The sequence below is a fragment of the Notothenia rossii genome (genome assembly GCF_949606895.1).
Source record: "Notothenia rossii genome assembly, chromosome: 2".
Classification (NCBI taxonomy): Eukaryota; Metazoa; Chordata; class Actinopteri; order Perciformes; family Nototheniidae; genus Notothenia; species Notothenia rossii.
Window position 1 is genome coordinate 86,620,731 of NC_136904.1, and position 25,369 is coordinate 86,646,099.

The 25,369-nt window shown below is 39.2% G+C and overlaps 2 protein-coding genes across 4 annotated transcripts in view; one reads left to right on the top strand and one right to left on the bottom strand.

Annotated features, from left to right (window-relative positions):
- Positions 1-6,436, top strand: part of tmtops2b (teleost multiple tissue opsin 2b) — a 35,517-nt gene extending 29,081 nt beyond the window's left edge. Inside the window, exon 4 of the mRNA XM_079663931.1 lies at positions 495-6,436. Within this exon, the coding sequence (XP_079520057.1) occupies positions 495-665 (171 nt within the window). The 3' untranslated portion in view covers positions 666-6,436. The remainder of the gene's footprint in view (positions 1-494) is intronic.
- Positions 1-25,369, bottom strand: part of st6gal2a (ST6 beta-galactosamide alpha-2,6-sialyltranferase 2a) — a 52,627-nt gene that overhangs the window by 5,607 nt on the left and 21,651 nt on the right. For all 3 annotated transcript variants that reach the window (XM_079663928.1, XM_079663929.1, XM_079663930.1), the window contains 5 exons: positions 22,996-23,052; positions 21,910-22,910; positions 13,379-13,476; positions 12,366-12,467; positions 6,452-6,626 (listed from right to left, as the gene is read on the bottom strand). In XM_079663928.1, coding sequence (XP_079520054.1) covers positions 6,452-6,626; positions 12,366-12,467; positions 13,379-13,476; positions 21,910-22,831 — 1,297 coding nt within the window. In that variant the 5' untranslated portion in view covers positions 22,832-22,910; positions 22,996-23,052. The remainder of the gene's footprint in view (positions 1-6,451; positions 6,627-12,365; positions 12,468-13,378; positions 13,477-21,909; positions 22,911-22,995; positions 23,053-25,369) is intronic.

Sequence of the window (25,369 nt, forward strand, 5' to 3'; positions counted from 1 at the left end):
GGCTGTACTTATTGACAGTGGGGACATGAGAGTGCACTTAGGCATGATTTCTGCCCAATCGAACTCTAGAGTCTCTCAAAGCATGAAACAAACCAAGGCCAACCTGGGGCTGCTCAATTAAATCGTATTTTAATCGCAATTACGATTTTGGCTTGCAACGACTATGAAAACAACATCATCGAAATAAAACTTATTTATTTATTTATTCTTTTGATTTTTTTTGGTGGGTTTTTCAGTTGAATTATACTTAAAGTTCAGGGTAAATTATTTTTTTTAAAAAGAAAGAAAAAAAAGTCATAATAATAATAAAAAAATAATCGTTTTATTTCGATTACGTTGTTTTCGTAATCGTTGCAAGCCATAATCTTAATCGCGATTCAAATAAGATGAATTGAGCAGCCCTAGCCCTAAGTCAACCCATAGTTAATGATAGCAGAGAACACTCATGTTGTGCTGGTGAGTTGTGTAAACATTCTCCCGTCTTTCCATCTCAGTTCTACAGGTGTTTCCTGTCTCTGTTTCACTGCAATCGCCGGCCTGCGGATCAGGGCAACACGTCGATGCCCTCGAAGACCACGGTGATGCAGCTCAACCGCAGAGTGTACAGCAACACGGTGGCCTGCACCCCCGAGGTCACAAAGGGACCAGAAAGCAGACAGACATGATGAAACAGAAAGGACTAAGCTTGATAAGCCACACTTGAGACGTGAACTGCCAGGGAATGTGAACTAAAGCATGATTCATCGAAAAAGTAAATGTACTTTACGTGTGAGTTTGTGTTTGTCCTTGAGTTTTGTAAAAAAACACAAAAAGTATTAAATACACTGAAAGTACAGTATTAAGTATTAAGTACACAAAGCTATGCGACCACTTCAACATCAACACCTTCAAGAGATTGGTGAACATCTCATTCCTAAACATTGATGACTATCTTGCATGGTGTTTGCTGACTTTACTCACAGTCTGTGAGCTTCAAATGTATCCCAACAAGTGTTTGAAAGGTTATAATCAGGGCACTCTCCAACAAACTCTGAAAAACAAAGTCTTTATTGTTCTTGCTTTGTTGAAACAGGCCCGAATATTCCCAAAAATGCACAGTATTGTATTTCAAAGTATTGTGCATGACTGGATTTGGATCCTACTTCAGGCCATATAGATTATTATTAACGCAAGAGCACAATTACATTGAGGATAAAATCATTTTAGAATAATAGTCTTACAATGAAGTCAACTAAAAACGTAACCATTTCAAATAATAAATAAAAATAACTTCCAAAATATACTTTATGTTTTATTTTCTTCTCCCCTCAGCCAGAACAAAAACCTAGTGCCTATTCTCTGTTGCTGTGCAGTCTGTTAGTCATTGTGCTGGCTAGAGTTGTGCTTCTTCAATGTCTTAAATGGATTGATGTATTCACTATCAAACATCTTTTCTTCCTCTTTACTCCAGCTTGTCTCTCGCACAAAGATCTTACATTTAAGTGTCGACCTGTATATACTAAAACGTATGATTTTAATCTGCATGGTGCAATCTGGTGCAATCTGCATCAGTTTTTATTTCTGCTATAGGGATTCCTCTCTTGCTGTAGTGGTTTTGTGTCATGGCATGATTTTGTTGCATGTTACTTGCATGTAATTCTAAATTGATAACTCATAGTGCAAACTGTTATTTCCACCTGTATTATGACACAGGACTGACAGCTTAGGTCACACCTGTAGTCTCACTCACTGAGTAAAAGGTTTGACAAAGAGAGGAGGTTTCAATCATTGAGCTTTTGTACTTTAATGTTCAAAAAGCTCTTTATTTTTCTCATGGTGCTGCATCACCTCTTTTCACCCTCTGTCTGAAACCAGAGCCCATTCTGCTCCGATTGGTTAACTGGCCGGCTCTGTTGTGATTGGTCAACCGCTTAGTGATTTCCCGCTCTTTAGCCTATCACGTCAAATGTGTTGGAGCCAATAGCCGATAGAAGCGCAAGTGTTACAGAGTGTCGTCACTATAGGCGTGTTCACACCGCAGTACTTCTCCCACTTCAGTTCCGATATAGTTCCGAAAAGTCGCGTTCACACCAAAAAAATCCGGAACTAAAATTAGTTAACGAGAACCTTTTTACCCCCTTTTCCGTCGCTGCTAAAGAGCAGGGACTTTCGTCTGATTGGCTGGGCGGATTGCAAACCACGCCCCGTAAAACTCCCAAAAAAGTTGTGTGAAGCCGCCATTTTATTATCCTTGCATTAGCATTATTAGCATAATAATGTGCACAAACGCAGAGAGACTAACTTATGGCAACACAAAAGAAAAGATGGGAGCGGTAGAGATGAGGAGGTGTCGGCGTTCTGGCTGTTTACTCGGAAGGCTTCAGTAGAAGCTGCTGGGACTCCCAGCAGCTTCTACTAAAGCCAGTCCCTAACTCCGGGGACTTCCAGCCGGGGACTTCGGGTGGCAGTATACGCCGTGAAGTGGTTTGCGGCCTGCCAGTAAACCCAAAGCAGAAGAAGAAGTGACGTCAGCGACTTCATTTACCTAATCCTTCCCCAGGAACTTATTCCGGTGTGAACGCGATCTGTACTTAGTTCATGAGAACTAAATAGTTCTCATGAACTAAGTTCTGATTAAACTTTGTGGGAAAAGTACTGCGGTGTGAAAGCGCCTTATGTTAGGGAGGTAAATAAGGGAGTCCAATGGAGGCGTTTCAGGGCGGGGGGGGGAGCATGTGGGAGAGAAACGTTGGGATTTTAGCCTTTGCTAACCGTTTACATGCACTTAAACCTACTGCACACACTATAGGAAAGGGAAAACCCTAACGAACATAATAGGGCCTCTTTAAAGGAAGGGAAGCAAAAGGATCTGGATATAGTTGCCAAATGGCTCCTATTTCACCTGCTTTTCGTGTCCCACATCAGGAGGGTCCAGGCAGAGATACACTGCGATAACTTAGAGTCAAGGTTTGCCAAAAGGACGCCATTAGCTGTGATGTAATGCATGTTGACGTTTTTATTGCAGGATCCAATGTCAGGGAAGTAGAGGAAGAAGGGAAGAAGTTAATGGCCCGGAGTGAAACGGATACCAGGCACATTTGATACAGAAAATGTGATTTAAGCCCATCTAGAAGCTAATATAATTTGTTTCGATGGTAACCCTCAGGGAATGTAAGGGACAGAAAGTCACTTTATTGTATTTCATTGTTTTAATTGTCATAATAAATATTGCTGTGGAAGAAAACCATTGTGCTGCTGTACTTTTAAAAAAAAGAAGCTGGAGCTTCTTGTGAAAATGGTCGGAAAACATTTATAAAAAAAAACGTTAAACGAAATGCAATTTTCTAAACGTGACATGTTATGCTCTGATGTGCAACAATGCTGTCAATGGACTCGCTAAGTATCAACAGCTTCAACGTGCCACAGCTCTCTGTCTTCTCTGTGATGCTCATAAAAAACTGTTTACAAGGTTAAAACCCTGACAATTCATTCATAACATACCAGTGTTTATAAAATTGTGTACAACTTTGTCTGGTTTTCATGGTAAAAAAAGTCTGCATTATTCACTTATTATAGAATATGCGCAAGATTTATTTTTTATAAGAAAAATAAGCATATTGTCATTGAAAGCAAATCTGTGTAAATGTATTAAAAACCTACATTTTAATGTGACACGACAGTCGGGAAAATGTGTTTTGGTAGATTTATGTTGAAAGAAGATAAATGCTATCATGGCTTCTGACAGATTCCAGTGTCTCTCCTTTCTCCATAGAGGTTACCATAATGACTATTACTTCGAAGAGACAAAACGATTACAAAGCAATCTCCATTTAACACATAGTTATGGCATTGTAGTAGGAATAATCGATTCCCCATTTTCACTATACTTTGCTGTAACGTCTCTAAATCTAGCTTTGAAAAATGAATGCACTTAGTTTGAGACACTTTGTACAGTACTTCTGCCAAATGAGTGTTTGGAATAAAGACTTCATTTGTGACTCAGTGATTGACGTCATAGAAACCAGAGTAATTACTATTGAGAAGATGTCTATTTCTAGCCAAGACAGACTCAAATAGTTAACAATAATGAGGGATTGTGCTTCTGTTTTACGTCAGTCAACTGCTCAGTAGAAAACAGTATAATCTGTGCAGCTTTACATATAAAAAGGAAAGAAACTAAAAGATTCTAGCAAGGAACATTTAGCATTTCATTCTCATTAATAAAAGATGCAAGGATTTAAATTTCACCTGGACTTTTCAATTTTAAGACCTGCTGCCTCTCACTCAAACCATCTAATCATTGACTTCCTGCAATATTTCTAATTCAATCAGGAAAACAAAACAGCGGCAAACGGCACAACTGTTTCAACGGATCAAAGTGTGACCCATGTCTCCTCGGTGGTTAAACTGTGAAATCAGTTTGTGTTGTCAATTGTTGTTTGATAGTTCTGTTCTGTATTCTGTTTTGAGGCGTTATCACTTATGCAATGCCTGAAAGACTCATGAGCTGAAGATTCTGATAACCTAATGGTGTGTTGTCAATAATAAATACATTTTTGTGAGGAAGTCCATTTTAAAACAAGTTTTTCCTCTCCAATATCAAATGTGAGCCTTAAGCAAGGATAACATTGAAGGTGAGTATCAGAAAAAGTAATGTTGTTCATATAAAATCCGGCTTTTTCAAAGATACTGTTATTCATATTTTTATGGTAACATATCAAAGGACAATGTCAAAGGGAAACCTATAGAGTACAATCAACTAATCTTGAGCTTACCCAAACTTTACCAAGCTTTTGAGAGCTTTGGCTATAGTTTCTATGTATAATTAACATATGTAAAATAGGATCATCCATATTGAAGCTTGAGAATATGGGCCAAGTCACAAAGTAGGTAGTATACTAAAACATTGAAATTCTAAAGATTCACAGAAGAGCCAAAATACAACCCAAACAAATAACTGATCCCGATTATTCCGTCAATCCAAAGCTTGAAGTTTGCCAACAGTAAATCTATATGACCCTTAGAAACTTTGAAAAACATGTTCAACATCCTTTTGATTTCTAAAAGGAAGATAAAAGAAGAATTTTATGCATTTTAAAAATGTATACACTCCCACTAGTTTCTTATCTAGGTTACTTTGCTGATCCATGTGAGATAAGAACAAAATGATATCATCAGAAAAAGAATACTCAAAATCATTGATATGCACCATGAAGAGGAGGGGCCCAAATAAGGTTCCCTGGGGTACACCATATCTTTGGTTTTACTTTGAGATACAATGTAATGTTGCTTTTTCCCCCAACATAACATTTCTGAACCATCTGACTTGGTTTCAGCTCATCGTTTAGCTGTCATTCATTCTTTCCGCTTTTATAGTGTGTCTTTCGTCTGCAGCAGGCAGCACTCAACGATGCTCTAAGCAGCAACTGTACACAAAGCAGCAGACACAGGTATTGACGTGCTGGTGAATGATGCGGCGCATTTAGCAGCGAGAGAGCAAGAAACTTCCCTTACAGTACGTGTTCAAAGAGATAAGGGAAAGAGAATTGTACACATTCACCAGGTGGACGCAAACACAGCACCAAGTGGATGATAATATATTTACGATTACTTTACTACTGTAAGATAAAAGAAGTAACTGTGTGCAACAATGTCATAATTAAAAAAAAGTAATTATGTCAGTGATGTGTTAACAATGTGTTTCTGTTTACCCAAAGAAAAGATAATACTATCTGAGCATATGCAAGCATGCTGACATGATAAACTAAGAAACTGGAAACATAATCATTGTGAGCATCCAGCTATAATGATATGAGTGTTTGCAACAGCCTCACAGAGCTGCAAACATGACTCACATGTTGTTTTATGTCTGAACGCTATCTAAATCACAGAGGTTCTTCGTCAAAAACCAATCAGATCTAGTGTTCATGTCTCTTGCTACTAAATCAAATAAATTTTATATATACTTCCAAGGCAATGACAAATCATTTGTGACAAGCTCATTTAACATGTATCTGAAATCGTCACTCGATACTGCAGACCACGCACAAGAATAATGGTGTGTCGCTCTTTGGGTAAACAAATGCCTCGTATATATGCCGCCGTCGATAGACTGTATAGGGCTATGTGAGGGAGAAAGCATATTAAATGTCGGAAATGATAGTTGAAGAGACATGAACTGGAAATTGACATGCTGGAGAGTTTCTAAGATGAGCTCAAAGTGGTTGTATCTCCCCACCCCCCTGCTCGGATGTCCCACTTTGTAGTGCGCTGCATAGCCACGCTGCATGCTGAAGATAAAACATTTCATATCATTTCTTATCATGTGTGTGCGTGTGTCTGTTTGCATCTATACCTGTTCTTGGCACAGGCAAATAAATAGGAAAATGGATGATAAGAGGCAACGACAGGAGAAAACATGTACACAACATGCATACCGCCCGTGTGCATGCTTGTACGTATGTGCACTCACCTATGAAGCCGGACGAGGGAGGGTTGGGCTGGATGTTCTCCTGAGTGTTGCCCTGAATCACATCCCACAGCTGCCACACGTAGCTGGGGTGCAGGATGTAAAGGGGCTGGTCGGGGTGGAGCTTACGGCGCTCTGTGTACGGACCGAACAGGTTGTAATCCGGACTGGCATACCACTGAAGAGGAAAAAAGAGAGAGGGACAGACACCTCAGTTTAGACCATGGGGCGGTTAACTATTCCGATTAAAACATTCTACTCTTTATTGATTTCTGAGTTACATTTCACCCGAGGCAAAATGATAATATAAAATATATTTACTTTATTAAAGGGGTCCTTTTCTGCTTTTAGAGTTGTACCTTTGCTGTAGTGCGCTATAGGTTTTTGTGCATGTAAATGGTTTGCAAAGGCTAAAATCACAAAGTTCCCTCCAGAAGGAACATATTGTCCGAGGCTAAGGGGCGGGGCATCTCTAAGCGGTTGACCAATCACAACAGAACCAGCCTGCTATCCAAGCAGACTGGGCTCTGGTTTCAGACAGAGGGTGAAAAGAGGTGCCGCATCACAGGCAGAATGAGAAAAATAAAGAGCTTTTTGAACATTAAAGCATGGAGACATGTTGAGACCTTTTCCACTGTGAGGGTCTAAAGACAGAAGGTGTCTTTAGACACAGAGACAAACGTGTTATTTGTGGTATTGGGCTATATAAAGAAAATGTGATTAATTGATGGTCAGCACACCCTCCATATCACCTCCAACAGGCATTAGTACAAAGTCCTTGATCAGGATTGTCATTAGCTTTGATATGTTGATATATTGATTAAAGCTAAATTATGACGAGTGGGTTAACTCACTGCATGCTAAACAACAATTATAGGCAACGTTATCTTCTCTCTCCTTTGCTCTGTGTGTGTCTGCTAACACAGAAAACAAGTTATTTATTATTGTCTGCATTTTAAGCATCACTGCTTTAGAAATGTTATAGGAAACACTGAGTAACACACTGAGCTGGCATCGTTTATATGACCCAATATGTATATATGCTCATTTTAATTCATTTCTTATTTCATAGTTTTTCATCATTTTTATTTTTATCTTTGATTTTATCTTTAATTGTATTAACTTGTGCAGTGGCGAGCCATCAGGGACCTCTAGGCCCTCTGTTAGGGCCTAAGATATTCTACAAAATAATATTTAAAAACATGAAGAAAAAAAAAATTGTTTTTAATATATTTTAAAAATATATTTTTTAGTTACATTTTTCATTAGTTTTACCAAAATAACTTGATTTAATTGTATTTAAAATAACATTTCCAAAGAAATAAATCCTTTGAATCTAAATGAAAGACGCTTGTCTCTGTGAGTTATGTGAAGACAGGAGCTGATTGGTGGGCCTGCTATGAATTCACAGAGGGCCCGCAATAGTAACTGAACGACAGTAATGTCAAATGACTAGGGATGGGTATCGTTAAGGTTTTAACGGTACTACTACTTTTATCGATACCGCTTATCGATCCGGTCTTTTAACGGTACTCTTATCGGTTCTTTTGGAGAGAAAAATAAGGTAAACTAACTAAACAAATTGTGAACAAAACTAACATTGCTTTTTATTTAAATTAATACATAATATTTCACATCAAAAGAAACAACAATGTTTCGTATTAAATAATCTGATGACAGAATTGTAAACAAAATAGCTGAAACTTTAACAAAATAAATAGCTCAGGTACCTCTAATCATTAACCCGTGTTTGTATAATTGAGTTAACTGTGTGTTGCTGCTAGCATACATAACACCTGACGTGGAAACGTTACTCGTGGACGGGGCTACAGAGCTACTAGAAAGACAGTCGAACCCGGTGCATTCTTCCGTCTGAATGTGGTGCACTTTTGCTAAATGTTTAGACAAATTGCTCGTGTTACCGCCCTTACATGCTAAACTCTTATTGCACTTTTGGTAACGAGCATTGTCCACATCGAGACGGGTAAAGTTTAACCACACCTCGGAGCGCGTTCTCTCTGCCATCTCCTCCGTGTTTGTGTTGCTGCATGTAGCAGCTGCGTGTGTGTGTAAACTGCCCCGCCCCCTCCCAAGCAGGCGAGGGAGAGACATCGCTCGTCTGGATTGAAAAGATCGAAAATACTAAAAATAATCAGACGCATTTTGCAGTCTTTTTGCGTATTAGAAACGTTGTTGGCGACACTAAAACGGCAATATAATGTTTGTGTAGCAATAATACATATGACATATTTTTCACATGTCTCCAGTACCGATAAAAGACCGATAACGTCGGAGCTTAACGGTACAACGGTCTTTAATAATTCAGCCCGTTTAATACCGGGGCTATCCCTATATACCCATCCCTGCAAATGACAGTACAATCATATCTTCCCTCTAAATGGGTGGGTTTTATTATCGCAGACTTTATGACAAGTTCCGCCCGCTGTGAAGCTTTTCTTGTTTCCATAGCAACAACAACTTCCTGTCAACAGCGTAAACTCGCCTTCAAAACAAAAACATGTCCATACAAAATAGGAAGCCAAGCCAAATTACACTTAAGACATATACAACTGCAACAAAAGTAACAAACACAATGCAATATCCTTTTCAATTTCAAAGAACACAAATAGTGTTATTTACAGGTGTTGTTTTGTGTGGTAGAGGGTCGCTGTCATTGATGCGTTTTGCACCCCGGGCCGTTGTTTTGATATTCCGCTGAAGTATAAACTGTGACGTAATAACGGGGAGGGGTGGGTCAGAGGGCCTAGGTACTGTATAAAAGTCACGGCTCGCCACTGAACCTGTGTGAATCTGTGCTGTCCTGTTTTTCTTCCTTAACCTGTTGCTGTTTGAACTACTGAATTTCCCAACGGAGATTAATAAAGGTCCATCTTAATCTTAATCCTAATCTTAATCGTAACTCAAAGTGGGCCGGGTTAAAGTCTTGGACTGTTATTTTCAAATGTATAACATTTTATATTTTCTAATGAAGGAGCAGCAGTAGGAAAAATAAAGATGTTTTTTTATCTTGAAGAAATATTATTCCCAGCAGAATTGTTTCTTATTTTCTAAGACATATTAAGAGGAAATGTTTAAGATATGTTTTAGTAGGTGGAAATATGTGTTTTAAGGTATATGGAAGATGGCAGACATGTTAATAAAAGTAAATAATAATTAAAAAGTTAGACATCCTTTCACTAGGACACACATTTTTCTCTCATCTTTCTGATGCAGAGAGATCATGCATTCATGGAATACAAAATAAATACAATTCTTGTCTCTGAATTAAAGGCAACCGTTTCTAACATGTTATCTTGGGAATGTAACCCACGCTTTATATCAACCACTGAAATGGAAAATGTGTGAAAATATGAATTACTCAAATTCAAAATGGCAGTGACACAGAAGTTTAAGGCCACTGCACGTCAACACATGACTTACTTTTATCATTTCAATGAGTTAACTTCAAAGAAAAGATAAAAGAATCTGAATCTTTATAAACGTTTTTTTGTACTGTGTTTCTCAAGTGGGCGGATGTTTCCTTTTGGCGTTGCCCTTAAAAATATCAATAATGAAGTTATACATCGTGTTCATTGAACAAAATACAAATGCGCTGCCCTTGGTCAAGAGGATTTTATTCTATTGAATAACGCGGTCTTATTATTCAGTAAACATAAAGCGTGTATTCAGTTCAGTACAATGATTATAACTTAAAGCATGGTGATGTAATCAGTGTATGACATTTTGATGGAAATAAGGTCAATCGTGATGGATTCAAGGAAAGTGTATGTTAAGCGAATAAAATAAAAAATAGTTCTCAATAAAAATCAATCGTCAGGGCTATAAATATTGTAAAAAAAGAAAAATGGCAATTGCAATTACATAAAAAAAGGGACGGTATGGATTTTTTGTAAGTCATGGTGAATTATTTATTATGGGGTTATGGTAAATATCCGCATGATTGATTTAATATAGTGGAAAAAGTAGTGGACGCAAAAAAACATGAATAAAACATGATCTTGCTGTTCTTATATTGTTTACGTTTCATTTTGCTGGGAGGTCTTTTTACTAAAAAGGAGGTTTACTTCAAAAAGAAGTATGTCCCGTTTCTGATGCGATCAAAATGTATGCTGGCTAACCAAGTGCTTAATGGATCCAGTATGTTTGAGTGTCCTTTTAGAGTCTAAACCAACATTTGGTTAAAAACCGGTACAATATCGTGAACTGCGTTTTGGACCCAGAAAAGCAGTGGATAAATAATATATTGCGTTAAATTCAAGATATATTTAAATTCATTTTAATGTAATTTCTGTTTCCTTTCAGTGTAACTACAAATGTTACTCTGTGAAAATAACTTAATTTGAACAATAAAATAAAGAACAAAGCCAATCACTTTATATCATCTAGCCACAAAATCACATACAAACGTGATGCTGGAGAATATTAACAAGTAGTTTATTTCTAAAATGAAATATGTGAGAGCAACATGTTCAAAGAGATGGAGCGGTCAATAGGCACCACAGCTTTAAATACATTTGTTCTCCAAACTAATTAAAAAAAGGTCACACTTGTCACATTGTATCTGTCAACTCCAATCGCCGTCCTTTCAAACATCTCTGCTGCTCTGTCCTTTACCTCCCTGTGACCCTGCTGGCTTTATTCAGCATCCCCTTGTCTTTTGTTGAGTAGTGGGACATGCTGTATGAACACAATGACGGGAGGAACACATGTTGCTGCCATTATTTTCACACTGACTGATCTTCCCTTATTGCGGTTTCATTGATTGGCTTCGCAGCAAAAGCTTCCCCTCTAGCAGCGATGCCTTGTGCGATCTTCCTGGAGAATATTAATGGATGAGATAACACACACTGAGCAGTGCTCCCGCAGAGAAGTAAAAGGTTAAAACCTACACAAGCTCATCGCGGTTCATTAAGGAGGACAAGTTGTTCTATTATTGGCTTGTAAAAACAGTAAATGGCAAAAGAAACATTGGTAGGAATGGACAAGGACATTCTCTAATATTCCATAGTAATCTGCTTAACAATGGGAATAATTTAGAGAGAAGGCTACGCTAAAAATGCTAATCAATTTCACTTTACAAAGCATGTTTTTTTAACAGTAACCTATTGATTGTGGCAGCACACCATTCCCCGAATAATCATTCAAATGTAGCATGAAGAGGGAAAAGAAAGGGCGAGGAGGAGTAATGTGTCTTTGGATACCTGTGCCAACATGAATGAGGCATCTCAAAAGGCAGGTGAAGTTCAGATGAAGGTTGCAGAGACAGATGAGAGGGAGGGAGGGGGGGGGGGGGAGGGTCAGCTTCAGGTTTTATTAGCACCGCTGTAAGGTTTCATGAGGATGATATGACTGTCTTGTTCCCTCTGGGGAAGAGAGACACTATGCATGGTCCTTTTACACGTACTGTACGGCTATTGTTAAAATAATTGGTGTCGTCTTAACATGTCTTCCGTTGAATCTGCCCTGCTGTCTTTAATGTTGACAGGCAGATTAATTCTGCTCATTTTCAGGTCCGAATATGTATGTATTGCCTCTACGGTGACATGTCTCCATGCTTTAATGTTCAAAAACCTCTTTATTGTTCTCATACTGCCTGTGCTGCAGCACCTCTTTTCACCCTCTGTGAAACCAGAGCCCAGTCTGCTCTGATTGGTTAGCTGGCCGGCTCTGTTATGATTGGTCTACCGCTTAGAGATGTCTTGGGGGGGGGTGGGAGCGTGCGGGGGAACTTTGGGATTTTGGCCTTTGCTGACCATTAACATTCACAAAAACCTAAATCAAATGCTGTACCCACTTGTAAAGCCCCCTCAGACAAATGTGTGATATTTCAAATGTATTGAAATTGATTGATTGATCGATCGATTGAAAGAGGCTCCTTTGGGATAAAGAAACATACCTGGTGTAAGTTGACGGTGTAAGGTGCAGGATCCCAGGCTACCAGAGTCACATTCTTGTAAATGGAGCTCGAGTTGAAAAGATGCCTGGGATTGGCCAAAATCTGTAGAAGGAAATATCCATTGTTGTAAAATAAAAACACGCAGGTAACAAGAACAACAACATTTATTGGAAATATGCTTGTTAACAGCATTTGATTAGCTTAGTTTAGCATAATGACCTGGAACAAGTTGAAAGAGCTAGCTTGGCTTTGTCAAAAGATAACACAAGCAGCCTCTAAACCTCCCCGTTAGTTGAATCTGTACACAACTAAACGGTAAAAACATGCATTGTGTCGGAATCTAACGTTTTCTGTCTAGACATCGTCGCTAGGCTTTTTAAATGTCAAGTTTGCCAAGTCGGCTGTTTTCCTGTTTCCAGAGGGAAACAAGGAAGTGTCCAACGGTGATAAAAATGTCCGTGGACACCTTTCAAACGAAAAATAGTAATTTCTCCCATAGTAAATATGAAAGTATGGATTATAGCAGCTTTAACATAACTAATTTACAACATAGTGCCAGTTTACCTTTAGGCTGACAGACTGTCGCAGGAGAACATTTACTTTGGAGAGTCGTGACTTAAGGTCCTCAAAACAATGTCTCCGAGATGAGCTGAAACTTTATATTTGAAGTATGTTCATTTAATGCTGATTTTATGTTTTATTTTATTTTTATTTTTTAAATTGTACTTCAAGAACCATGAAGTTTAAAACAAATATAAACTCTCCTCAAATAAAAATATCCAAATAAAACTGTTATAATTGTGTAATTAAAAGCAGCATTCAAATCATATTCAGAAATATTGTTTTGAGAAATGCAAAACGACCGAATGGCAAAAAGACATAAATAAATAAAAAAGGCTGCATAAAAATCCATAAAACATTTACCACATCTTTAACATGTGCTTCAGTGAATGACACAGCTCTCATCCATTAATAAATCATTTGCGCCACACAAGGCCAGGCTCTCTCCCTACCTGTGAGTTGATGATGCGGATGGTGGTTTTATTCCCCACGTCTCGCTCGTATCCCTCTGTCGGCGCAGCATTGAACCGTAACACTGCGTCATGATTATCTGAAACACAGGACAGACCACAGACCATGAAGCAGGTGATGGACTGACCTTGGCGTGTAGCTCGTAAATACGTTCATGGACACTTAAGCAGGGTGCTATTTATATGTTATCATGATGCAAAGATTATCCTTTTACCCTTCCATTACTGCTCTAATGCTGCCAAATGGGTTTGGTGTTTATTGAGGTTTGACACACCTGCAGTAAATCCAAAATGCAAACAAGGACAAATAAAGGTGGGAACAAAGATACCTCAACATGAATTGAAAAGTCGTTCTGAATCAGCATGAGTTTGTCGAGGTCTTAATGTAGTCACCGTTGCTGCTGCTTTGTCTTATATTGTAAAGACAACTTGTGAAAGGAAATGATACAGATAGGGATCCTACGCTTTTTGCATTTCAATTTTTAGACCAAACTCAACATCTGAGTTTTAATAGCTAGATTGTAATGTAAATAAATGGTCTTAAGTCAAACTGTCAACATGTAAGTTACATTTGGACCATAAATATGATTTTATTTTGACAAATAGCTGGCAGAAGATCAAGGCCAGTTAGATCATACAGTACAAATCAATTAAGAATGTAGTCGTGAGAATACTAAAGTTTTTTGTGTTAGTGTTGGGTTTGATTTTGACTTGTTATGTTTCTGTGTAATACATGAACCCTGTCCAATTGTAGATGTATTAATAATTTATATTGTAAATACTTTATGTTTAATGTCTCGGTATTCTCAAGTTTGCTATTGCTTATCAGGGTGTCCCATTTCACATGTAACCCTCATGTCTCATCAGAATAAGAATCAGGTTTATTACCATGTAGGTTTGCACGTACAAGGCATTTGCTCTGGTGTATATGGTGCATAAATAAACCCAGTAAAAGATCAAATGTAAGAAAAGGACCAAAATTAGAACTATTACAAAAACTATTTTAAAAATGATTACTACTATTACGAGAAATATTTACATCAAATATAAATATAAAAAATGTATAAGTACAGTGTAATATGAAAAAACTGAGATGTAAAGTCCAGGGCTATGCAGATAATAGGAGAGGTAGCTTTATTCTCAAATACAAGATTCCTGTGTGGGATTCACAATATTAAAATGAACAGCGTTTTGTTCACATGATAAAAAATAATATAATGCATGATGTTAAAGGTGTGGGTAAGAGTCAGGCTTTTAACTGAACAGTACTGGTATTGTTAGTTAATCTTGTGAATGAATAAATAAATGGTTCAATGGACAACATTGCATGCATATCAAAGTACAATGTCATTCTTATTTCTTTCTTCACAACTGTATACATATATGTCTAATATTTTAGGAATTCAGAATTATATTTAGAAATCAGAATAGGAGAAATAGTGAAACACCAATATTTTCCATACACGCTTATCTTTTTTCTATCCTCCTCCTCCTCCTCCTCCTCCTCCTCCTCCTCCTCCTCCTCCTCCTCCTCCTCGTACAGGAAATGCGTTTTAAGCCACACTGAAACTACATCAACATGAAAAGTAATTTACACATGAATGCTTTCACGTGCACACATAGATTTTTGTGGTCAGATCAATGCTTTTTGCAATTAGGTTCAAGGCTTGTATTAGTCATACGAACATAGCTACAGTGTAACTATGACGATGACAATCTTAGGTCACAGGCTCCTCCAACAGTTCAACAGAATAAAACAGAAAAACAGAAAAAAAAATAGTGCAAGTAAATACAAAAAGAGAAATAGGAAAATTGTGAAATAGTGCAATAAGAGTCTATATACAAGTGATTGGAATATGATATATTAGATAAATCGTTTGTAAGTTGCAGTCAGATGAATGTTATGGATGTTGTTTCAAAAGTTCAGGTGTTTAACAGTCTTATGTCCTGAGATTAGATACATCTCTGAGGTGCCTCAGTGACGACATGCACTGACGTGAATTACAACCATTTTGACTGGATTTATGTCCGGCTCACAGATGTAACCAAAGTGCTCTCTAGTGGTTGGCTCCTGTAACTGATGAGCCACTACTAATATGAAGAAAAACATTAAAGATCACGCCTGATTCTGCCCACATGTGTGTTCATATACAGTGGTGTCCTTCACACTTCAGCATCATGAAAAACACTGTGTGATGGATGGTTGGAGAGATAATTATAAACTTGTGACGTCTGTCGATCGATCCATCAGAGCCACAGTCTTGGTCCGACACCAGAATGGATGATCCGCCAGATTTTGATCTAATGCTCCTTCATCACCGCGGTCACTCGACTTGAACAACACTGATTGGCATTCACAACAACAACAAGAACAACAACTTCAAAACACTGGAACCGTGACCACTAGATTGACATTGAGTTTGTCCTCACACTCCAGTAAAATCCTGTAAACACGCCCACAGGCCGTCACACCGATGGATTTTCTTTAAGCAGGGGTCGTTTGTTGTCAAATCATCTGAGGCGAGGTTTACTGACTCACATTACAACTGTTTCACACAATCTAAAGATTAAAGCTAACTTTGTGTAGAAGAACAAAAAAGTGAATAAAAAGTGAATTTATTTTCTAAAGTTTTATGTATCCGTTTATCATTTCTATTTCTTTTTGACAAATTTCTTTTTTTGTTGTTGAAATATTTCTATTTGCATTTTTTATATTGTAGATGTACATTATATATTTATTTGAACAATTATGATTATTTGAAATTGTATTATCGCCATTGTTTAAAAGAAAAATATTTTTGTTTGTATTGTCCTGGGCTTCTCTTCTTTTTTAAAAACGTTTTGATGCAGTACTTTGAAGGATCAGTATTGATTGTGTGACTCTGGAGACTAAATGTTCTCTCTGACCGCTTAAAAGGAGTAGGAAGTAATGCTTTCTTAATGACCACTGTTGCAGCTGACAGATTGCGGTTCAATCAAACGATAATTTGTTTCTCAGAGGTTAAAAAACGATCAAGTACTTCCAAAGAAATACAAAAAGTATACCCAAAAATCAGGAGGTAAGAAAGTAAAAAATACCAATTATTTAAATATCTAAAGAATTATTGAGTTCAAAATGAGCTTCTACCTTTTATTGTTTCAAAGCTTTGAATTCATTCTTGATTTCTCATGATTTTCATTATAAGTATTCTGATATCTGTAGAATAGAACAGCATGGGCCCCATTTTTGGCTGACCTTTGACCTGTTGAGGAGTCTCAAATCAATGACAAGCAAACTTTGGCTTTCTTCAACTGAGTGCGAGAAACACAAGGCAGGGGATTGGTTAGTCTACTGGTCAGGTTTAAAGAAGACATTCTGCTCATTTTCAGGTTCATATTTGTATGTAGTGTCTCTCCTGTGACACGTTTTAATGTTCAAAAAGCTCTTTATTGTTCTCATACTGCCTGTGCTGCAGCACCTCTTTTCACCCTCTGTCTGAAACCAGAGCCCAGTCTGCTCTGATTGGTTAGCTGGCAGGCTCTGTTGTGATTGGTCAACATCTTAGAGATGCCCGGTCCCTTTGCCTATCACGTACAATGTGTTGTAGCGCTAACCCATAGAAGCACGAGTGTTGCATAGTGATGTCATTATGTTACAGAAGTAAACAAAGGAGTCCAATGGAGGCAATAATTGAATGTTAGCCTTTGCAGACCATGTAAATGCACACAAACCTATATAACACACTAGAGGGAAGTGAAACCCCCCCTAAAAAAGCATAATAGTACCCCTTTAAAGTACGTTTGGTGTTTTGTATCATCAGCAACTGCCATAAAGTATACATCTTGTGATACATACAGTGAAGTAGTATTACAACACCATTCCTCATACTCTGTCATGACAAGTTTGATTAATTTAAAGCTAAAGGGTTCATTTATCAGTGTCTACGAGAGTAACGCCCACGGCTCCTCAGGTGGCGCTTGTCGAGTCTTAAATGTCTGACATGTTATATTCCTCTGTTCTCATGATGAATGAGTTTTACAGTTTAAGATCAACTTACTCTATTCTGGCTCTTTCAGACTTGTTAAATGTGACGTGTGGCTTTGTAAACTCAAAAATAGTTATGTTGATTGTAAAATATTCTGTACAGCTGACACTGTCACTGACCCTGTGTGGCTGCTTCAAAGCTAGGTGTCTGTTTATGTTTTAAAGTTTGGATACCAACTTCTAAGCCTGACAAATAAAACCCAGGAGAGGCGGTTCGCCAATAAATTCCAAAGCAATATATACTGCATGACCCAATGCTGTGAAATGGGAGGAGTTTTAAGCATGTTGTGAAAATAGGAATAGATGGTAATATTGAGGCAACACAACTACTTTGTTGGGTTAGGGAAAATATCATGGTTCAGGATTAGATTTAATAAAAAGTATGTTACATGATGTATTAACATTACTTATGTGACTAAGTCTAGACGTGGTTATGGTTATGAGGTAACAGGATTGCAAACGTAGTAATAAGTAGTGGTGTAGATTTATATTTTGACACCGTACCTTTGTGATAAAACATAAAATTGTCTGTTTAAAAAAATATGTATTTGGTTTAAATTAAATGCCATTTGAAGATATTATGCATTTATAAAGGAAATTATTTTGATGTTGAATGTTGCTTTAGACCTTCATATCTTAATAGCAGCAGGTCAGATGTTCAGGCAATTCGACCACAGTGCTTTCTAAAAATACCACCACAGGGGGGCACCACATCACACATTGAGATCAATCACAGCTACAGATGCAACAACACCAATTAGTAAAAAAAAGAGCTTACATTTGCAGAAAACTATATTAAAAATGTGAGATAGTGGGATGAGGCTGTCAACAACAGTAAACACTAAAGCACTTCACAAGCACAATGTGTGCTACAGGGCATTTCATTGAATAATGCTGTAAATCAGGGCTGTCCAAACTACGGCCCAGGGGCCAAATGCGGCCCGTGGACCATTTTGAATCGGCCCTCAGCTATTTCAAAAAGTATAATGAGTGGCGTGTGGTGCAGTGGATTCTACGTTGGTGTTCGGATCAGGGGGTCACAGGTTCAAACCCCACTGCAGTCACCATGTCGTTGTGTCCCTGGGTAAGAAACTTTGCCCACAGTATTGAGTATGTAAGCTACTTTGGATAAAAGCGTCTAACAAGTGACATGTCATGTAATAATGGAATACAGCATGGCCGACAAGTGAAACTTGTGCTGATCTTATATTGTACTTCTTAACTATAAATGTAAACATATATTACACAGTAGTAAGTAGTCATATTCATAAGAAAAAACCCCAATTACTTATTTACATAACAAGCTTGAAATACACCCTTCCTATTTCTCCTTATTATAATCAATCTGAGGCTTCTGTTTTAAGGAATGAGCTGCCAACACTCACAAGCACAATTTGATTGATTTTGCCAACTGATAACTGAACTTATGGAGGCAATATACCCCTTTGTATATTTTTCTGTATGTGGCCCTCGGTGAAAAAAGTTTGGAAACCCCTGCTGTAAATGGCTTGTAATTTCCCTCCCACATTATACAGGGGGTGCAGTCTGATCAGGCCGCCACATGATGGCAGTCACACATCATACACACATGAGAATGAAAGCTCTCTCAGGATGTGCTGCAGCCACTGAGAAACCTGAGCATCTAAATGTCAGCCAACCTGCAGGTGAGACAGGAAACAGCTATGTGGTCACATTCCTCTTTCGCTATGTGTCACAATCGAAAGCTGCATCTTGCAAGTGTTGATGCTATGCAAGCTTTTCGGAGAAAGACAGCGAAGTAAGGAGCTAGAGTGGGAACCGACGCAGTTTGATTTTCTGTGATAGCTGAGCCTGAGAATAAATGTAACAAAGTCAAGCTTTTTCCAACACTGTTCAATAATAAATCAGCTCCAAAATGTATCTCATTCCTCAAGTCATTAAGTCCCCTTGTCAAGAAAAATCTCTTTTCTTAAGAACTAAGTAGCATGATGATGACACACTGATCCAATACCCTGACACCAAGATGTATGAGTTTCCCCCTCAGAGACTGAACACTCGTAAATTACAATTTGCTGTTTGACGACTTTCCTATATTCTCATAATGACTTTTTGATGGCCAATGTGATGTTTAGAATTGCTTTTTCACAAGGTGTGAACGATCAAAACGAGGCGTGTGTGCTGCTGCAGACACATTCACTCGTGTTGGTTATGAGCATGTGCAAACGGGTCACATTATTGAATAGAAGCCAAAAACAAACATGGGGGATGATGATGCATCGACAGAGATCCACAAACACCTGCCGAGTTTAAGTCCGAGGCCTGGTTGCCCACAACTGAAGCCTGCCTTTCTTTCCTTTGCTTCTAAAAATAAGAAATAGCACTCAGTCAAATGTGTTTCATCCTCCAGCACTAAAACAGAAAACATATCCATCAATAATCCAAAGCAACAACGCGGTCTGGGAGTTTTACTTAAACGCAAAACTGTGTTTCTGTAACTGCGCAGGAAACCTGTTTGCACCTACAGCTTTATACATAATCTGACTTTAGGAAGACTTTTTATTTTCTTGCAGCGAGTTGAGGCGTCACTTTTGAAAGACTGCAGTGCTGATGTTTCTTCTGACACAGCACCACGAGTTAATCCCACTGTGACCACGGGGTCAGAGGTCGATGTAGCTCTGCATCTCTTCACTGCATCTCATTTTCACTGAGAGTCGTTTCCTCTGCCTCCCTTTCTGGGACAACCTTATCTGGGGCAGCTAGCGTCTTCAGAACGGTGTCAGTATGAAGATATTTCTTGTAAATATATAAATAAAATGCATAAAGCTATTAATATTAAAGATTGTTCTTGCTTTAAGCAGCTGAATCCTCAAGGAAATGCACGGAAGCTATATGTGATGTGAAGCAGCCTGATTGGTTACCAGAGGGGGTTCTGTTTTTTTCTACTGAGCCATCTGTCATTGAGTTCTCACTCTCCACACTTACCGAAAAGCTGCCAAAGTCTCCATACCAAGACCACACACATTCAAACAACGATATATACCCTACTAGGCACACGCTCAAGCCTGATCAGCTTGACGAGTTAATCAGCAACGCTCACATGGAAAATGGGAGCAAATGCAAATTATGGATATTTGTTTGAATTCAAATTGGGAACTGTGCTCTCGCAGCTTCACAGATGAAGATACATGCAGGGGAGGAGGAGGAAGCAATGGCACGTGGGGACCACCTCCCACACACACACACACACACACACACACACACACACACACACACACACACACACACACACACACACACACACACACACACACACTGTGATACTTAGGTAGGATCAGATGACATTTAGCCATGTGCACACATGCGTCAAAGGTACATAACAGAGATAAGAGTCACTGTTTAGACATGAAACTGCAGTTGAAATGGCATCAGTTATGTCGCTCGCCAACATAACAAAATGTACTGTAACTGCACCACAAGATCAGCATTCATTTTTGTTTTCGCTGTTATAAATAAAGTTCTCTTGTCTTTAGAAAGAATAAGTTGGTTTGCTGTTTTATAAAAAAAAGATTCAACAAATATTATTGTATAAATGTTTCCTGTTTGAGATAATGTTGAGCAACAACGGGAACATTTCTTGAAATAAAAAGTCACATGTTGTAACCACACACACACACACACACACACACACACACACACACACACACACACACACACACACACACACACACACACACACACACACACACACACACACACACACACACACACACACACACACACACACACACACACACACACACACACACACACACACACACACACACACACACACACACACACACACACACACACACACACACACACACACACACACACACACACACCCTTTTGCGGGTGAGAGTCATCTGTGTGTGTCTGTGTTTCTATACAAGAGTGTCTTAATCACTAGTGTTATAAACGACTACCTGGTTCATTTAAGCTGGATTTATTGACGAGTCACAGCGAACGTTTGAACATGTAACAAAAGTAATCTTGTTAAACCTGTGACTTTGAAGAAAGAGCTATAATACATTGTATAAATGCATTAGAATGCATCTTTAATGTAAAGCTGATGCTTTTAAAAACTCAAAATCTTTATGTTTTTTTTTTTTTTTCTTTTAGTTCTTTTTCTTGTTTCTTGGTTGTGATTGACCTATACTCTATGTAAAAATACGAGTTTGTATTCTGTGGTAAGTTCATCTGTTAACGAAATAAGCCTAAGTATTAAAAAAACACTTACTAAAATAGATTAAAACACTTCATAGTTAAGTTAGAAATGACACCTCCTGACCCTTTGAAAGTAAGGATGATTTGAATACCAATCAACTCTGTGCAATATATATATATTCCGTTTTGAATGATTTGAATGATGATTTGAATTTAGAAATGTAAACCTGCCTTACAAAAACAGATGAACTCCTGTAGAGCTCGGTCGCCTTTAATCCACCAAAAATGTGGTCTCTCTACTCACCGATCTCTCTGCCCAGTCCTGAGCGCAGGATGGCCCCGGCGGAGGTGACCACGGCGCAGGTCTTGAAGGCGCTCTGGTGCAGTTTCTCCAGAGGGAGTGAGGGCACGAGGCGCGCCCAGCCGAGGGAGGAGAAGGGCGGCTCCGACCCGTCCACCGTCCGGAGCCGGGCCTGCGCCTTCATCTGGCACAGCAGCTCTTTGGCGCTCTGGGTGGCCCTGCGTTGCCCCGTGTAGGAGACGTGGTGCTTGTTGGCGCTGACGTAGTCCTTCATGGCGCGCTGCAGCCGCGGGCTCAGCATGCCGGCGGACGCTCGGCCCCTCCACAGCCGCTGCACCAAAGAGACCGACTTTGAGAAGTAAAATTCCTCCAGATCTGAGGAGTCACCGCCCAGCCTTCTGTTTCCTTCAACTTCATTATTCATCTCTTCTTCTTCTTCCTCCTCCTCCTCACCACCACCTTGGTAGCCCCCGTTCTGGTGCTCTGTGTGGGCGATTCTCTCCCGACTCTGGATTGAAGGGTCCGAGTGAGAACCCACGTTTTCTGTGCCGAAGGAGGACCAGGCAGCCAGGCTCCGAGGGTCCAGGTAGTCCTGGTAGGGGGCGCTGTCGGGGCTGCGGCTCACTTCCAGGCTGGGGTCGGGGGTCGGGAATCTGGCAGAGGGGTCGGGGTCCGGCTCACCTCGGGGGGAGGTCGTCGTTAAGGTGGAAGCCAGTTCGTGTCTGTTTGGTCGCTGTTGATTGGGGGCCTGTATGGAGGCCAGGCGACGCGTGTCAGGGTGCTGTGAGAGTGAAGAGCCAGCAGAGGTCAGCGGCTCATTCACACGAGCATCCAGGAAGTAGGAGAGGAGGCCGAGGAAGAGGAGCACCCAGGCCAGCATCCCCACCAGCACCAGCCTCCGCCACTGCCTCATACTGGACTTCATCACCTCTCACTCACATAGATCTGGCCCACCAACAACACAGCCCCACAGCCAGGACTCTAGTACAGGTCAGCTGGAGGGCCTGAGGAAGGAGAGAGATCAGGGTGAAACAGCTGAGAGGAGAAAGGGAAAACCAACACGAGTAAAGCAGAAGTTAAAACACTCACCTCAACGGTTGCTTCTATTACTTCATGACCATGTGGCATCCAGGATTCAACAAGAATCTGAGGAGAGGAGAGGTACACGTTAGTGGAGTCAAGTACGGCTGCACAATATCATCTTTAATGGTGATGTGAATGAAATGAAATGACATGTTAGACGCTTTTATCCAAAGCGACGTACATACTCAATACTGTGGTCAATCCCCACAGGAGCAATTTGGGGTGAAGTGTCTCAGGGACACAACGACATGCTGACTGCAGTGGGGTTTGAACCTGTGACCCCCTGATCCCAAAAGGCTCTATCCACTGCGCCAAACGCCTCCACACACATTGTGAAAGGATGCGATGTTGGACTCAGGGATGTTCTTTAGTAAGTTGAAAGAGAGTAACTGTTAAAGATTGTAAGACTGAGCTTTACGTGTCCCTTTTTAAATGATTGGAAAGCAATTCTAGCTTAATCCACGGAGGATATGCACACAGCCTGAATTCAGAAGCTGTATATGGCTGCTTTTTAAATTATTAACGGCTATCGTGATCATTATTAAGAATTAGTATAACTTTATCGTCCGTACTAAAAAGGTACAATTACATTTCGCAGACTTCTCAATGCAGTAACAAGCTGTTTCAAGTATTAAAGCAGTACTGATAATATTAACAGAAAGGCAGGACTAAGTAAGTACACATCCATAACTGTTTATTTATCCCCAGTAATATTATTTTTGCAGTAATGAATAAAGTACTTCCGGATTTTGCAACTCTACAGTCAAGAGAGCACATGAAAACATGAGGCAGTGTGCATGAGAAACTCAATCAGTGCTCACAGAGACGCCACGGGGAAACGCCTCCTGCAGAGCAGCACTTGTTCTCCACTCAACTAAAAAGGAGTCATTTCATTAAGATCCATTTATTAGCTGGAATCCAATTCTCATTGAATCCAAAGCAATTACAACAAGAACTAAACATGGCTGACATCAGTCTCCTCAGACATCAGAGATTCCAAAGAATATGAAAGGTTTAAAGAAATGAACAAAAAATGATTTCTAGTTTCCTCAAAGGAAATCGTTAGGTGTAAAGGTCAATACAAACTTTAACTCTAACGTGACGCAGACTCGGGAAGTGAATAGTTTTCCATAAATGCTGATTATCAAACTAACTTCAGTCTGAACTGCAGTCTAAAAAAGGTTAGTGGATTCATCTGTAACATTTCACTTTAACACCCCTCCAATTTAGTATTTACAGGCACTTTAAACCTTTTAAATCGTTATATTACACTAGAATTCAGCTATAGGTGCATTGACGTTTGTGTTTACTTCTGAACAGTGTAAACTCAGTGTTTCCCCTACCATTGTCTTGGACGGGCGCTGCGCCCTGCCAACGGAGCCCCGCGCCCCCCCTGAAATTCAAGGTGTTTAAAAAAATATATATATATATATATTCTTTTTTTATTCTTTTTTGAAATATATATACAGCACCAAATTGCAAATAATCTATTACTACTGCCACTTTTCACATTGAACATGTGCTCTTTTATTAAATAAACTAAATGCTTTCATTTTAAGTTGTGAGTTTAGTGTTTTTGACCCTAAGAAACACTGAAACTATTCAAATCTCTCATCGTCACCGTTTTTTGTTTCTAGATATAGCTTTATCCTCATCAATGTAATCATGTGATGGACTTTACTGTACAATTATGCTTCTTTGCTCGTTTTCCTAGAACTTTAAACAAGCCTTGTATTATATTTCATGACTAAAGTCAACATGAGCGGAGAAGAGGGATGCAACCAACTATTATCTCCGCCGGGGGATCATGAGATCGGTAGCGTGTGTGCGTATCTCATGTCGTGTTCAGGGCTAATCTCCGATAATGCTTCACCCATCTGCCTAATATGGTGTGTGATAATTGAGGGCTGTTTGCTCTACGAGCTGTTAGGCTCGCAGTGACTCACACTTCCTCTAAACATGTTTTAGTTCCCGTGTTATACCCTCTGACTGTCGACCGTCCCCAAGTGAGCAACAACAGTGGCCTCAGTTTGGTCCTTTTTGGGCGGTGTGTGTGCGGCTCAGCAAATGGAGCTGGACACACTGCTCTCCGCCACTGCAATACAATGTTTACAGCTTTTTGGTTGGTTTACATTCAATTCCAGGAAAATTGTTTATTAAGATCTGCACTATCTGCATCTTTTGAATTTGAATCATTGATTTATTCATCTTAGTTTAAAATGAAACAGTGAATTTCACCATTTCCAAGTGGCCAAGGTGACGCCATTAAAAAAAAATTAAATTGTCCAATAAATATTCCAAACCCCACAAATTATAGTCACATAAAACAGAAAAAATAAATCTTGTACTTGTATACTTTGGAGATAATAATAATAATAAT